The sequence below is a fragment of the Stegostoma tigrinum genome, chromosome 4, assembly GCF_030684315.1.
Source record: "Stegostoma tigrinum isolate sSteTig4 chromosome 4, sSteTig4.hap1, whole genome shotgun sequence".
Taxonomy (NCBI): domain Eukaryota; kingdom Metazoa; phylum Chordata; class Chondrichthyes; order Orectolobiformes; family Stegostomatidae; genus Stegostoma; species Stegostoma tigrinum.
In genome coordinates, this window is record NC_081357.1 from 43,355,041 (window position 1) to 43,373,034 (window position 17,994).

Consider the following 17,994-nt stretch of genomic DNA (forward strand, 5'->3'; position numbering starts at 1 on the left):
AACTTTGGCTGACACTAATCTGAGTCATAACTTCTCAACATGAATGCGCAGTATTTTAACGACCATTACACAGCATCCTGCTTGTGCTGATATATACGTGAGAAAACTGCATCGGATTTGCAAATGTTGCATAATGTCTCCAATTTGTATTTGAAAGTGGTCAAATTCATTAACAAAGTTTAAACAGTTCACAAACCACTTTTTGTTCGTTACTCTGTTTTTCACATTTCACTAGTACTTACGCAGCATTTCCTGACTGATATTTAAAAAGAATTTTCTGTTATGTTTTTCATCAAATATCACTGTTTGGCAGCAAGTAACTGCATACCATCATGTTAAAAAAATACCACTGATTGTTTTAATAGCTAATGCCCGTTTATGGAGTTAAGGTATAAATGAGTAAGCCCAAAGAAAGCTTACCACTTTTAATATGAAGTGAATGTGCACAATACCACACCTGATACCACAAACCTCACACCATTTATCACTAAACCAGCATCAAACCTCTTTAGAACCTCTTGCAGTCCAAAGTTTTTCAAATCTAAATAGTTAAGAATTGAACAAAAATCCTGGATGTAACTTTTTCCTTTACACGTTTCTGAAACCTGGAAGGTTTCGTTTTTGGAGAATTACAATTTCATTACTGGTAGTGGAGCATCTAAAAGATATCTAAAAGACATTAAACTATCTTCAGTTAATTAACTTGAGCTTGGTGATGAATAGTCTAATGATGACACATGGGCATCAAACACAACAATATACAAGTCATTCAATACACAATTAAAACTCTCAAAACTGATACATAAGCATCCTGCTGATTAAATTAATCAGCAGTAACTGACTCCAGGGATCTTGAAAAACTACTGTCAGATTATAAAGATTTGTCCTTGTTCAATCATTCCCTCCATCTGACCAGGGGAACAGCTGAAATCAATCCGCTATTTCACGTGTTTTTGAAATGGTCAACTACCTCTTCTATGCAGTGAGGTAAACATTTGGAACATGCAGTTTATAATCATTTCAAACATATTCACAGAGCAATTTGTCCTAACAAATGTAAGTTTCTTATTCAAATAAGTTCAATCCTCACATTTTATTTTATGGACAGTTTAATTTTCTGGTCATTAAACAATTTTTGGACATTTTGAGCCATTGCTGTGTAACTTCAACGGCATAAAGCTTCATTACGAGGTAAGTCTGGGTGAGATCATTAACTTAAAGACTAAAATGTGCCAGCATTCAGAAACTTCCTTTCTCAATTAGTTTTGCTAATTCTTCACAAAAGTACTACCACATACTAAGTTAATACCGGCATTAAAAATACTCAATAAACATTTTCTCAAATCAGTTGAAGTATTGAGAATCTTTCAGGAAGATTTAGTTCCAAAACAGCCCATGAAAATCAGCTCCAAAAATTCAGTTATAATGCCGCAATACTAGCTGTTTTAAGGTTGTGGATCAATTTTTACTGTTGCTGCTATAATTGTCATTATTCACATGCTCACTAATTATGGTTACAAAGCAAGCTGCCATGGTAGGCATTACGGAATGGTAAAATCCAGCTTTGACTGTACAAAATTTACTTCAACTATTGCTAGTAACTAAACAGCAATCGAAAGTCCAATAGACAGAGGGACATTATCAGACAGTCTTGTACTATCTCAGTCTGGATTAAAAAGTAGCACACATGGAATCCTAAGAAAAGATAACTGCAAGAAATACACGTCCACAGGATGGAGAGGAGCGGAGTAGTAGGTTGAAGTGAAATGAACCAAAGATAGTGCATGCCGATGAGAAATGCAAACATCCTTAGAGTGCTAGCCGGCTGGCCACTCTTTAAGAAATTCTCATTGACTGATATTAAATTTGTGGCACAGTTATTCTAATGTCTGGTATCTACGATCAGAATCAACAGTGAGATTTAACTGACACAGAAATACACCAATTAAGGTAATAATGAAAACTGATTAAACATTGTGATACCACTAGAGTGTGAGTTAATGTCAATCAGCTCAACAGATTCCTCAATCACCACCTAAACCCATTCAAACACAATACCTGCCTCTAAAAAACACCTATTGTTTATAAAGGGTTTGAAATAATAAATTTTAAAATCAATTTTTGACTCTAAAAGTGTCCAAGACCAGAGGTTTCCTGTCACATTATCAGTAAGTTCTGTGTGTCATAACAGTGAGAACAGAACATGTTGAAATAACACACATTGTGGCTCATTTGCCTCTACACTACCATTCACACTAGTCCCATGCTCCTGCAGTAGGCCATAGCTTTGAATATTATGATATTTCAAGTAATCATCCAACTAATTTTTAGAAGTTGTGAGATTATCTACCTCAACTACTCTCCCAGGCAGTGCATTCCAGCTTCCACAGCAACACCAATCCTCTCAGTGAAAATCTTTTGTCAAATTCCTTTAAACCTCCTGATTTTCACTTTAGAAGTATGCTCCTTTTTTTTTGACCCTTTGGTTAAGAGAAATGACTCTTTCTATTTGCTCTGTCCATGACCCTCATAACCTTATACATCTCAATTAGGTCTTGCCCGCTTCCCCCCAATCAAACCTTCTCTCTTCCCAAGCTTATCCATCGTCTCTTCATAGTTGAAACGTTCCAACCCAGGCAAAATCTTAGTGCAGATGCTGATATTTGACATTGACAACCCTTACATTTACTAATTTCCTTTGTAAATAAGATTGAGCAGGAGATGTCCTTACATACTTAATGATTCAGCGCAAGCACATCAGTACTAAAGTCAAAAACAAACTTTAAAGATAGGACTCCTCCGTGTGGTCAGCTGGGTACAACTCAATCATGCAGCCAGGAATTGGCTGGGATGAACTGATCAGAATTCCTATCATAAATCATTGGCCCATGCTGAAAATTTCATCCAAGTGACGGCTGATAGTTGGGATCAAGATAAATGGACTAATAACATTGATTGCCAAAGTTCACGTGAGACTAATTATTTGGACAACCAACAAAAGGGCAACTAGTGCCTAAATAATGTGTCTTGGGGATGAGTGTTCATGGCAGTCTCTTCAGCGTCTGCTATGACTTTGGTGAAAGAATCTAAGGTACCCGGTAAAACAGTGTAATTAGTATTTTTGCACCCCTTGTCTCAAAAGTACAAGTAATAAAAAGGGAAACCCAAAGGTACATTCAATTTTTCTGAAGAAGGGTCTAGGCCCGAAATGTCAGCTTTCCTGCTTCTCTGAAGCTGCTTGGCCTGTTGTGTTCATCCAGCTCTACACCTTGTTATCCTATGGTACATTCAATTTCTGTATCTTTACAAAATGGCAGGGAAAATTAACTTGATACAAGGACAGATATATATTCACAATATTCACAAAGTTGACACCTGAACAAGCTGGCTGATACATGTAAAATAGTTACAAACAAACAATACAGTGCTAAAAACAATCAATACACGATTTGGAGAATTGCTCCACATTATGACTAAGACATAGATGAAACAGTTGTACCAACTGTGAGAAAAGAAATGAAATAGGAATTCTTAATTTTTTTTGTCTTTAAAAATGTAGTGCATAATTACAAAACCCATGATATTCTTCAACACAATTCAAGTTCTAAATTAGATCGGTTATCATACACAAATCTGTACCTCAGTGTCAATTTTAACAATTTGCCTTTCACTTTAATTTATTTTAAGCATTTTACACCTGCTAATGAATATTTTGTCACATTATGAGAGCAGCTGTGTTTTTATTTTGTTCATTTAGTATGTGGGCATTTATTATTCTCATCAAGCCTTGAAAAGTTCTAAACTATAAAGCTTAGCTGCACATAATTTTTGGGATCCAACCAGCTGCTGAATTTGAACAAAGAAAATGCCCAAGCCAATGTCTCAGGTCACCATTAATCATTGAGTATGGATTTATCTTAACAGCTTTCAAAATATGTGTATCAATATTCTAAAGTAAAATTAAGAGCTTCTATGTAATCACACATGATTTAATATATAATTTATTTCTTCTATTAAGCTAAGAACTGTAATCTTGTTCTATTTAATATTGGCATTAACTGCACTCTTGTTGATCTCTACTCGCATAAAGGTTTATGATGCAACATAACAATAATCAGATTTACCTACCCTTAATAGTGCAAGCTTCATTGGGAGGCATAACCAGCAATCGATCTCCTGTTTGAACATATCCTGCTTCAATTTTACCAGTAACACTGAACCCTGACCCTTGATCTGCAAAACGGAAATGATTCAACAAATTATTATTGATCAAATAAATTTAGCAATTGGGTATTTAGGAGGGATTTGTCTGAGGAAAGAAAACAGCTGTGCACCTGTAATTCCGACCAAAGAAACTTCTGCAGCAGCTTGTACTTTTATGTTGCATTATTTAACATAATTAATGTGCACCTTATCCAAACCTGGTATTTCAGTGTACCAAATGTATCACGCAAAATTCCAGATTCATGTATGAGTGCACTATGGAAAAGAATGAGGTCTATATATTAAAATGTATCACCGTGAAACGCTAGAGACACAGACAAACACCAAGCTCTGAGAAGAATTTAAGAAACAGGAGCAGAATTAGTCTATTCAGCTCTTTGATCCCACTCTGCCAATCAATAAAATCTACTTCAACACCATTTTCCTACACTGGTCCATATCCCTTGTTGTCTTAATATGTGAAAATTTATCAAGGATCTCTAATGTTGAAAGTGGGGGATCCTTCAGATGACTGTAAAGTTGATGAGGGTAAACTATTGCAATAAGTTTGTTTCAACTAGTTATTGTATAGTGTAAATATAATTCTTTATTTACTTTTGTGCATAATAAACCTTGATTTTCTTTTGATAAAAGTACATTGGCAACCTCTTGTAAATATGTTCAGAGACTAACTACTGTAATGAACAAAATGCAAGAACAAAATTATGGCTTACGATATCATTGTATGTGGAGGCAGTGGCATAGTGGCAACATCACTGGTAGAGCGATGCTCTAGGAACACAGGCTTTAATGCCGCCATGGCTGATGGTGAAAGATGGTGAAATCTAAATTCAATAAATACCCGGAAAAAAACCCTAGCCTAATGGCAACAACATAACTATGGTCGATTGTTGTCATCACCCATCCGGTTCACTAATGCCCTTTAGGGAAGAAAATCTGTCTTCATTACCTGCTCTGGCCACATGACTGCAGATCCACAGCAATGTTGTTGATTCTTCACACAACAAGCCACTAGCTGGCCTAGCTAGTGATATATATCTCAGTAACAAATAAAAAAAGCCAGGTTTAACTCTGGGGCTTGACTTGCCCAATATTATCATCAGGTGGATCGTAATAATAGTCAATGACTGAGCCCTCTAAAACAGGGAATTTTAACGCATCACCATCATCTGACTGAAGAAATTCTCCCTCATCTTAGTATGTGCTATTCTTGTCACTACAAACTGGCCTTTTTCTGTGCCAAGAGAAATAATCAAATTCAACCTTACTGTAAAACGAAAAATGAACTAAAACAGGTTAGAAGATTCCTCTGGAGCAAAGAGGGAAATTCTGAAACAATGTACATGTCGGTTCTCATTTTGACAAGTAAAACTGATATAGAAGATAAGCCTGTTACCACAGAAATGAACTCACTATGTTTTTGCAACTCCAAACATGCATTTTAATTAATATTTGCAAGGCATATGAAATGATGTTGAAAGTTTAAGGAGGTAGGAATGGAATTATTTGATTGCATGAATACAGCATCAAACTAAGTGAATTGAAATATATGTTGCACACCAAAAGATAGATGTTATGAAAGATGTTAGTGTCTGACCCTCCTTTTTTTGTTGTGATGTCTTGATAGCAAGGCCTGTTCCCACGTTTTACGGTCAAAAAGTAAATCTGAAGCAGCTACTGCATAAGTAAGATCAGACCAATACTTTATTTAAGATATGCCAATATTAAAATATCTGGTTGCTTGGAACACAATGGTATTTAATACTTCTATCATCAATGAAATCCATGAGGATTGTCTCAATATCAACATCTCAAGAAATGTACTCAACATATTCAAAAGTACAAAACTAATGGGACAAATCAAACATTACACTAATAAACACAAACCTTTAAATACATCAGCCACACACAAACGAAATGGTTTTTCCACTGGTCTTTGTGGTGGCTTGAAAGAATCTAAAAGAAAAAAATCATATCGAAGTAAGTGCATTCATTTTGGTCCCCACTGAGACTGTCGAGTATATTTATCAATAAATATAACTAAAATAAGATGAAGGAAGTCATAAGCCAATCACATAATACTAACCAATTTGCTCTAACAAGCAAGGTCCATTGTACCAGGCTTTGAGTTCAGGTATTTGACTTCTTGTGGTTAGATTCTCGCCATTCAGTCCAGTTGTAGGGATGTAAGCAACGTCAGAATCCTAGTAAACGCAGAAACACAAATATTACAGTGTTGATATTAACACCTTTAGAGCACTGTTTCTTCCTTATGGCCCCTGTGACAAAAAGGAGTATTTCTTGTCCAATTTGCTTTATCCTAATTCATTGGAAAAAAAATGAGAAAAGTAGGCATATCTAAAGAGAATACAATATTCAGTGTTCATTTTATAAAATCCAAAAACAAATCAAATATAAAATGATTCATTTGGTTAATTGCCAAATTGTACCAAAGGATAGCATGTAGTGAAGATTTCCTGCTTCTTTGGGGAGTAAAGACGGGAAATAATGCAAAGGAATATATTGCAAGGCAGTACTGCATATGATGGGTTGTCATTCTGTTTATCATAAAAACACACAAGCCATATGAGAAGCACTTCAGAAGTGAGTAAACCTTCGAAATACTTACTAAATATTTCGAAGTTATATTGAAAAACCTTTCTTTTCTATGTTTTTGGATATTTTCAACATCATTCATCTCTTGTTTTCACTCCCGCAACAGAAACTGAATTTTGCTGTCAGCTCTCTCACATGACTCAAAGAATGAGCTTTTATAATGTAACGTTGATTTAAGATTTATAATGAAAGCGCTAGTTGGCAGCCCTTTTAAAATGTGAGGCGTTTCATTTTATTGTTTATAAATTGAGTATCTGTTTGTATGACAAATTACTTAGTATTACAAAGATAATCAAGTGGTATGCAGCAACCTCATAATATATGGCCATCTTACCTTAAAACCTGCTTGCTTCAGGAAATGTCCAAGTTTATTAGAAATTTCTTTAAATCTTTCAGGTTGCCAATTCACCTGCAATGCCAACCAAAAACTGTCACCGTTAGAAACAAGCCATTTTCTCATGAGACAGGAAACTGTGGTACAAACTGAATTGAGGTAACGTGCTAGACACTGACTCATTAAGAGTTACCTGATCCATCTTATTAACAACAACAGCCAACTGTGTTACACCAAGAGAACGAACTAGCAATGCATGCTCTCTAGTCTGTCCACCAGCCTCAAATCCAGCCTCAAACTCTCCTCGGCTTGCATCTACAACAAGAATTGCTACATCAGCCTGAAGAGGAGGAAGAAAATTGAAAATAAAAATTCACCACAATATTAACTTCAGTATATTTTCAGGCAGAGCAAATATATTTAATTTTTTTAAGCATCTTAGGGACACTTATTTATTCAGCAACTTTTGTTTTTACGGTACTTTCAATTTTATTTTACCGTGTTCTACAATGCTAATTTGACAGGAGGAAAGCAGTACAAGAAGACATAACCTGACTCAATATTTATTCTGTAAGCTAGAGAAAAGAATTGATTAAATTTAGTATTTACATTTAGTATGGACAGAGGAGAAAAAGGGTGCCAGCATGTCATCCTAATGATTTTTGATGACCTTTCAGAGAGCGCTACAGAACCATAAACAGGGCAAAGAAATGATCTTGGTCTCCCAAACATGTTTCCTAACAGGACACGGCACACATGAGATACAGATGCATATAAAAATAACATTTTTAATGTTGCTACAGCTTTTGATAAGTATCTGGAAAACAGGCAAGTGAGACTGGCTAAACAGCTTAGGCCTCTATTTATTAGTACTCAGAAGAATGAGGAATGATCTGACTGAAACTTGCAGATTCTGAGATGACTTGACAGGTAGATGTTGAGAAGGTATAGAATGGTTGACAATGAGAAATATCAAACTCAGGGACAGAGAGAATACGGAAGGCAAAGAAATTTCTTCTCTTATATGTAATGAATGCCTGAGATTTTCTACCTTAATGAGTTGTGGAAGGCTGATCACAAAGTATTTTAAAAATATAGATAGCTGTCAACTCCTTGAAACTTCAAAAATCTATGATGAGCTGGCACAAAAGAAGAATAGAGGCCTGCAGCAGAACAACCAAGATTTTGCTGAATGTTGGAGCAGGCTTCAGGTACCGAATGACCTATTCCTATTTCTTATGTTATATAGTAATTAAAATATTTAATTGAATTTAAAAAGTTAATCAATAATATTATTTTAAATTAAACTATGAATAGAACTTAAGTTAAAATTGTAAATTGCAAATTTAGAATTAATTGTAGGAAATGGTTCTCTGTACAGAATAATGGATCATTGAAACAAAAGCAAGGACAAAAGCCTGAGTTATCTTAATAAGTCATTGATACAAGATGGTGGCTTCAAAGCCTTACTGTTTGGGAATGAGGAAAAGAAGTTGAGCGCCCATCTGAATAACTGGCAGTCATTAACTTGCAGAATAAATTAGTGCATCATTGCTGTGATGTTTATGATAATTTCAAGAAATATTTTACAATTAATACCAGACATCATAGTAAACAAATATGCTTTACAATATACATACTTCATGCATTTCTAATCATTGAAGTTTTTGTATTGCAAATCTTTAAACCATGATGTGAATTTGAAGAACCATGTCTTCAACAGTCCTTGAAATCACTGATTTGTTTGAACAAAGCTAAGTTTTATGGGAAACATATGATTGGTATACACTGCTGCTATGCTGACAACAAAATTTCAAACTAACTGTGGCAACATGGTTGAGATCTACTCCCACACTTTGTTACTGAGAAGCTGCAATCGATCAGGCCAAGATGAGGCTTAGTATAGAATTGAACATTTCACTTCACTTCTTTCATTTTTCACTTCTGTTATGTTCAGTACTCACGGTTTTTATATTTGTTAACTGGTACTTTCAACACCCTTAATGATACTAATGCAGTTTTATCTTTTCATTTGAAAATAAGACTGCATGGGATCAGACAACAATTCTACACTGAAAACAAAGATCAGACTATAAATAAGAGGGATGAACAATAAAGATATTAACACACTTGGAATTCAGGGAACAAATATACCTTTGAACTGAAATACATTTCCTCTTACATACTGAACTGATCCCTTAAAAAAACAGTTGCTTTATTTCAAAAAGAAATCATAGATAAACTGCTGGTAATTAACATTGCAAAGTTGCAATATTACTCAAGATTATCCTTTTGCCTATTAAGATTGAAATACTTCCTTCCACTGGTGGCTACCCTTCTAATCCCACGCTCCTGCACTTCCACAAAAATCTTTTTAGAATTTTACTCTTTTAAATATCTGTTTAATTATCTGTTAAATTAGTTGCTGTGAATGGATCATTTTAGCCCTGCTGAAAGCACTGAGTATTAAAATATGTATCATTCATATGAAATTTAGAAAATGCAGTTTACAAATAAACGGTCACCCATTTAAGATAGAGGAGGAGGAGGGAGTTTTTTCAAAGGCTTGATAATCTTTGGAATTGTCTTCCACAAACAGCAGTTGAGATTGGGTCATTAAATCTATTCAAGGCTAAGTTAGACAGATTTTTGATTGATTATGGTTATTGGGGTTGACAGAAAAGTGGAATTAAGAAGATAATCAGATCAGTCATGATCTTATTGAATTGCAGGGAAGGCTTGATGAGTTGAATGGTCTAACTTCCTGACTCTCTCGCTTATATTTTGTAACCCTTCCTGTCACATTTTGATTACTATTCGTCCCTTAACCATCTTGTGCTTGTTTCTTGATTCCTTAAACTTTCCTTCAACTGAACCCTCCCCAACCATGAATTAATTTCAAATCTGATGTACAACTACAGTTGTATGATTTGTCATGGTAAGGATCCCAGCCTCGATCAAATGAAGCCCAACCCAATTGAACAGTTCTTTCTTTCCCTCATACTGTTACAATGCCCCATACACCAAAATCCATTTACCCCACACCTATTTTTCAATTACGCATTTACTTCTCTCAACTTTTTAATTACCCGAAACCAATTTGCATGTAATTCGGGTAGTAAACCTTGTGGTCTGCTTTCTAATTTAGCCCTGATCTGTACAGCAGAATCTCTTTCCTAGTCCTACATTTGTCTCTGGTATTAAAATAAGAGGCAAGTAAAATAGATGAAACACTGTGTGCAACATTTTGCAAGCTTGATTTCATCTCTAAAAATCCAGCTTTCATTTTAATATTTTGTGCCTAGCAATATGTGAGAACACGATCAGAAAAATTTTTCTCCTTACCTGGGCAGCACCTGTAATCATGTTTGGAATGAAGTCTTTGTGACCTGGTGCATCCATTAGCGTGATCACTTTGGTCTTTGTCTCAAATGTTGTCATTCCAACATCCATTGTTACACCTCTGAAAATATCAAAATGGGCATTTTAATCTTTTGATATTGAAATATCACTGAAGAGAACACATTTAAATTGCACCCAAAATGTATAAACTCCTTCTCTTCTGTTGTCCTACTAGGCTGGCTAGTTTGTTCGCTGACTGCTACCACAGCTTCTCAGACATCATTGCTCAACCTTAAGATTTAAGGCATATGAATACATATCTATATTTTAACATTTATTATAGAGTTTAGACTTTGAACAAGTGGCATTTGGGTTTTGGTTTGTGTGTATGAGGAGGTTGAATGATGAACTTATCAGTACTTCTGGAGCCATGAATTTGTTTAAGGACAGGACAGTGTAAGGACAGAATCCATGGGGCAATAGTGACAGCTTGTTTATACTGGGAGAGTTGTACAACCAGACAGAGTAAACATTAAGGAGCATTAGGAAAAATTATAGTTTCAGTTCTCAGAAGTCCTGATTGAAGTTGGATGTTTGAAGAAGTTTCTCCTCAAGAAAGAAGGAAATATAGGTTACTTCAATATAAGCATTTCAGTCTGAAAGTTCCAGGCCAGAGACATTTCGTCAGAAACAGGAAAAGGTTATTTGACGTGGAGAAAATCTAGGAACAGTTGTGAGACTAATCAAGGAGAGCTACCATTCTCTGAAAATTGTGAACTGAAGGAAGCAGTTGAGTCAAACCAATAGGTATGAGACAGATGTGTTTTTCTCTGGTGTTTGAGTAGATGTGATTGTATTATTGTTGCTTTTCGAAAAACTTCAAGCTACAGTATTTATAAATAGCTTGGCATTATTCTATGTTGTTGTTTTGTTTGTGCAATAAACTTTGGATTTATTGCTATAAATGAATTTTCAGCATTCGGTACTTGCATTTCAGTCAAAGACCACTTTATTAAATAAATGAAGAAAAGCTATCAAACCAGATTTCCATCGGGTTCTGACCTGTCCAGTAATGATGTGGAGGTGCTGGTGTTGGACTGGGTGGATAAGGCCAGGAGTCACACTACACCAGGTTATAGTCCAACAGGTTTATTTGAAATCGCAAGCTTTCAAAGCGCTGCCCCTTCATCAGGTGAAACATAAAGAGGCACATAGGCACAGAACTGATAGCAAAGACATCAAAAGATCATACAAATGGTGTAAGTGGAGTGTTGACAAGTCAAATAACAAGTCTCTGCAGGTGACCAAAAGTGTTAGACTGTGTGAGTAAAGCGTCAACAGCTGAATAACAAGTGAAGGGATGACCTATCATCCGCTTAATTGAGGCAGAGAGATAATTACAAAAATAAAGGTGGTGTGGGAGTCAAAGTAAATGGCTGGAATAACATGATAGGAATAAGAGTCACATGCCAAGGGTCTAACCAAACTAATAAGTAATCCAAAACTGTGCAAACTAATTAAGGTAGAAAGATCCTAAGTTATCAAAGTGATGGTGTCAAAACAGGACAGTGAGGAAGATTTTATGGATACAGAACGGTACAACAGTGTTACGTGTAATGTGGCATGAACCCAAGATCATGGTTGAAGCCATCTACATGCGTAAGGAACTTGGCTACCAGTTTCTGCTCCACAATTCTGTGCTGTTCTGTATCTCAAAGGCCGCCTTGGAGGATGCTTACCCAAAGATTGGAGGCTGAATGTCCTTGACGCTGAAATGTTCCCCGATTGGGAGGGAACATTCCTGTCTGGTGTTTATTGTGCAGTGTCCATTCATGTGTTGATGTAGAGTCTGCATGGTCTCACCAATATACCATGCCTCGGGCTTGCCTGCAGCATATGAGGTAGTCAACATTGGCCGAGTCACACAGTGTCAAGATGCGGCACTTCTCTAGCTTCCACCCTGAACATACTAAAGAATCCATCCCCTACAGCCAAGCTCTGCGGATACACAGAATCTGGTCAGAAGAGGAGGAGAATGACAGATACATAAAGATGCTGAAAGACGCCCTCTTAAAAACGGGATACAATGTTCAATTCATTGATCACCAGTTCCGATGTGCCAGTGAAAAACCGCAACAGCCTCCTCAGAAGACTGACACAGGACACGACTGATGGAGTACCCTTTGTTGTCCAGTACTTCCCCAGAGCAGTAAAACTACACCATGTTCTCCACAGCCCTCAACATGTCATCGATGACCAACATTTCGCCAAGATCATCCCTACACCTCCACTTCTCGCCTTCCAACAACCACCAAACCTTAAACAGACGATCAGTCACAGCAAACTACCCAGCATTCAGGACAACAATTGACCACAACACCACACATCCCTGTCATGGCAACCTCTGTAAGACATGCCAGATCATCAAGATGGATGCTACCATCACATGTGGGAACATCACCCACCATGGACAGGGCAGATATTCGTGTGACTCGGCCAATGTTGTCTACTTCATACGCTGAAGGCAAGGATGCCCCGAGATACGGTATGGCGGTGAGACCATGCAAACTCTATGACAAAGGACGAACGAACACCGCGCAACAATCACCAGACAGGAATGTTCCCTCACAGTCAGTGAACACTTCAGCAGTCAAGGATACTCAGCATCCAGTTTTTGGGTAAGTGTCCTCCAAGGCAGCCTTTGAGAATATACATCAATGCAGAATCACTGAACAGACAGTTCCATACTCATGAAGACAGCCTCAAACATGATCTTGGATTCATGTCACACTACATGTGACGCCACCACACTTCTGTATCTGTAAAATCTTCCTGACTGCCCTGTTTTGATACCATCACCTTGTTATGATCTCGCTACCTTAATTAGTTTGTACGGTTTTGGATTACTTATTTCTTTGGTCAGACCTTCGGCACGCAACTCTTATACCCATCATATTATTGCAGCCATTTGCTTTGTCTTCAGCACCTTACTTTTAACTTTCTGTAATTATCTCTCTGTCATAATTAATTGGATTATGGTATTTCCTTTTTTTCAGATACTCTTTTGTGAGATGTGGCTGTCGCTGGCTGGCTAGCCAGCATTTATTGCCTGCCTCTAGTTGCCTTTGAGAAGGTTGTGGTGACCTGTCATCTTGAGCCGCTGCAGGCCTCCTGCTGTGGGTTGACTCTGAATGCCATTAGGGAGGCAATTCCAGGATTTTGACCCAGATACAGTATGTCAATATATTTTCAAGTTAGGATGGTGTGTGGCCTGGAGGGGAACTTGGAGGTGGTGGTGTTCCCATATATCTGCTGCCTTTGTCCGTCTAGATGGAAGTAGTTGTGGGTTTGGAAGGTACTGTCTGAGCATCTTTGGTGAATTTCTGCAGTGCATCTTGTAGATAGTACACACTGCTGCTACTGAGCATCAATGGAGGAGAGAGTGGATGCTTGTGAATTTAGTATCAATCAAGCAAGCTGCTTTGGCCTGGCTGGTGTCAAGCTTTGAGTTTTGCTGGAGCTGTACTCATCCAGCCAAATGGGGAGAATTCTGTTACACTCCTGATTTGTGTCTTGTAAATACTGCACAGGCTTTGAGGAGCCAGGAGATGAGTTACTCGCCACAGTATTCCTAGCTCCTGACCTACTCATGTAGCCACTGTGTTAACGTGGTGAGTCCAGTTGAGATTCTGGTCAATGGTAACTGCCAGGATGTTGATAGTGGGAAATTCAGTGATGGTAACACCGTTAAATGCCAAGGAGTGGTGGTTAAATTGTCTCTTATTCGTGATTGTCATTGCCTGGCATTTGTGTGGACATAGAACAGTCCCATCAGCCCATGATGTTGTGCCGAACATGATACCAAATTAAACTCATCCCTTCTGCCTGCCTATGGTCCATATCCCTCCATTCCTTACACATTCATGTGCTTATCTAGAAGTCCCTTAAATGCTCTTATTGTATCTGCCTCCATCACCAACCTGGCAGTGTTTTCCAGGCTCGTACCACTCTCTATGTAAAAAAAAAAACTTGCCTTTGACATCTCCGTTGAACTTTACCCTTCTAATCTTAAATGAATGTGCCCTAGTATTAGACATTTCAATTCTGGGAAAAAGATTTTGACTGTCAACCCTATTTATGCATTTCAATTTTATAGACATCTATCAAGTCTCCCCTCAGCCTGCTCTGCCCAAGAGAAAACAACTCGAGTTTTTCTAGTCTTTCTTAATAGCCCATACCCTCTAATCCAGACAACATCCTGGTAAACCTCTTCTGCACCATCTCCAAAGCTTCCACATTCCACCATGGGTAACCAGAATTGAACACAATACTCCAAGTCTGGCCAAACCCCAGCCTGTCTAGTCTCTCTTCACAACTGAATTGCTCCACCCCAGGCAACATCCCAGTGAGTCTCCTCTCCAACCGCTTCAGTTCAATAGCACCCTTCCTGTAGTGTGGCAACCAGAAGTGACTGCATACAATACTCCAGGTACAGCCTAACGAATGTCAATACAGCTCTATCATAACGTTTTCGCTCTTGCATTTAATGCCTAGACTAAGAAAGACAAGAATCCTATATGTCTTCACTAACAACTTATCTGCCTGTTTTTGTTGCTTTTGAGAAAGAATCTACAGACTAGCACACCTGGGTCCCCTTAATCCTCTGTACTTCCTAGGATCCTACCATTCAATGTGCATTCCCTTGTCTTGTTAGTGCTCCCAAAATGCATTATATCACGTTAAATATTAAATTCCATCTGACCAGCTCATCTATATCATACTGCAGTCTAGGGCTTTCCTCACCACTGACCATGCCATCAATTTTCATGTAACCTGCAAACTTGCCTATCATACACCCACATTCATGTGTAGATCTCTACAGTACATGACAAGCAACAAGAAATCCAGCACTGATCCCTGTAGTATGCTGCTGGACACAAGCTTCCAGTCACAAAAACATCTTTCAACCATCACCTTCAGCTTATTGCCACCAAGCTAGCTTTAAATCCAGAGATAATGGGAACTGCAGATGCTGGAGAATCCGAGACAACAAAGTGTGGGGCAGGATGAACACAGCTGGCCAAGCAGCATCTTAGGAGCACAAAAGCTGACGTATCAGGCCTAGACACTTCATCACAAAAGGGGGATGGGGAGAAGATTCTGAAATAAATAGGGAGAGGGAGAGGCGGATAGAAGATGGATAGAGGAAAAGATAGGTGGAGAGGAGACAGGCAAGTTAAAGAGGCGGAGATGGAGCTGGTAAAGGTGAATGTAGGTGGCAAGATAGGGAGTGGATAGGTCAGTCCGGGGAGGACCGACAGGTCATGGGGGCAGAATGAGGTTAGTAGGAAGGAGATGGGGGTGCAGTTTGAGGTGGGAGGAGAGGAAAGGTGGGAGGAAGAACAGGTTATGGAGGCGGGGATGAGCTGGGCTGGTTTTGGGATGCGGTAGGGGGAGGGGAGATTTTGAAGCTTGCGAAATCCACATTGATACCATTGGGCTGCAGGGTTCCCAAGCGGAATATGAGTTGCTGTTCCTGCAACCTTCGGGTGGCATCGTTGTGGCACTGCAGGAGGGCACAGGATGGACATGTCGTCTGAGGAATGGGAGGGGGAGTTAAAATGGTTCACGACTGGGAGGTGCAGTTGTTTACTGCAAACTGTTTTCCAAATTTCCCAAGATTCTATCAGTCCTTAGCTTCTTAAACAGTCAGCCAGCAGTAGCTCAAACACCTCACTGAAGTCCATATAGATTATATAAACTGCATACTCTCATCTACACACTTATTTGACTTCTTGAAAAATTCAAAGTTGTTAGAATGATCTCCCTTTAACAAAGGCATTCAGACTATCTTTGATTAATCCTTGCCTCTCCAAAGTACAGATTACTTCTGTCATGTCGAATTTTTTTCTACTTATTTCCCTACCACAAACATTACACTCCTAGATTATCCTTTCTAATTGTTTTGAATAATGGTATCACATTAGCTGTCTTCCAGGCCTGTGGCACCCCTCCATACGCCACAGAGGCTTTGAACATTAATGTCAGAATTCCTACAATCTCCTCCATTGCATCTTGCAGAATGGGATATATCTTATTTGGGTCTGTCAAAAAGTGCTTGCCTGAAACACAGGTCCTTTAGGCTTTACAGTGTCTGTCTTCATTTTATTTTTCTCTAGATAATCTGCAGGTAATATCTGTCCCAATATGGAGAATTTTGGTTGTTCAGGAAGCATTATGTACCATTTACAAGATGCACTGCGGAAATTCAACAAACATCCTTGGACAGCACCTTCCAAAGCCGTGGCCACTTCAATCTAAAAGGACAAGGGCAGCAGAAACATGGGAACATTGTCCACTGAAAGTTCCCCTCCAAGCCACTCACCATCCTGACATGAAAATATATCACCATTCCCTCAGCTTCACTGGATCACAATCCTGGAATTCTTGGCATAATTGCATTATGGATCTACCTACATCACATGGATTGCAAAATGGCAGCTCACCATCACCTTCTCAAATCAACTAGGAATGGGAAATAAATGCTGACACAGCCAACACTGCCCACATTTTTCAAATTACTTTAAAAATTCCAAGGGGGAAATACATCTTTGTGCCTGATTTCAGTCATTTTGATAAGATGTTGATTCTATTTCAGAGACATTCTTGTTTATTGAAGTTTTAATGAGCTTGACTCAGGTGGGTCAGATCATTGAATTACAGAAGTGTTATGATACAGGAAGTGGTCACTTGGACCATAATACCTGCACTAGAAAGTCAGTGCTTTTAGTAGATGAAAGAATTCAGGTACTACAATCAGATGATGATAGTCAAAAAGTGATGGCCCATTTTTCCTATTATCATGACAGGTAGTACAAAATATCAAAAAGCAATAACTTTTAATTGCCTTCTTCCTCTGTCATCTAAAAGCTAGAGTCCGTAATTGAGTATCAGTGACTCTCCCCAAAGAGCTTCTAACATATTTAACATCGCAGATTCTGCTGACCTGGCTACCTAACTTATTGAGGGGGGACTGGCCCATTTGGAGTAGGAAATGTCAATTCCAATCTGTTCTGATTGAATTAATCCTAAATCATAGAAAAGTACTTCAACAGACTTCAGCATCCTTGATAAGGGTGGGAAAAAATTGGCCAAGATTCCTTTTCCTCATTACAAGCTTCGATACGTTCATCAGATCAGGATCAATCTTGAGGTATGCCATAACAGTTAAATAATGGGCTCTTGGACAAGGAACCAAGAAGCTGCGCCCCCTGTAACACTATAGGGACTTTTGGCTTGTGAATGTATTTAGCCTGAACCCTCTTACATAACTGTTTCCCAAAAATTGTGTGTAGCTGCACTGAAAAATAATTATAAAGGAATATAGCAAATGGGTAACCAGTGCCTATAGAACCTTACTCTGTAAAAACCTCAAGCGCATGGAACCTTCACATTAAACCATAGCTTGGGTGAATTTA

General features: G+C 38.1%; 1 protein-coding gene across 7 annotated transcripts in view; it reads right to left on the reverse strand.

Annotated features, from left to right (window-relative positions):
* hbs1l (HBS1-like translational GTPase) overlaps positions 1 to 17,994 on the reverse strand; it is a 167,069-nt gene that overhangs the window by 11,581 nt on the left and 137,494 nt on the right. For all 7 annotated transcript variants that reach the window (XM_059645307.1, XM_048530877.2, XM_048530872.2 and 4 more), the window contains 6 exons: positions 10,520 to 10,637; positions 7,368 to 7,514; positions 7,175 to 7,249; positions 6,311 to 6,428; positions 6,112 to 6,180; positions 4,129 to 4,233 (listed from right to left, as the gene is read on the reverse strand). In XM_059645307.1, the coding sequence (XP_059501290.1) occupies positions 4,129 to 4,233; positions 6,112 to 6,180; positions 6,311 to 6,428; positions 7,175 to 7,249; positions 7,368 to 7,514; positions 10,520 to 10,637 (632 nt within the window). The remainder of the gene's footprint in view (positions 1 to 4,128; positions 4,234 to 6,111; positions 6,181 to 6,310; positions 6,429 to 7,174; positions 7,250 to 7,367; positions 7,515 to 10,519; positions 10,638 to 17,994) is intronic.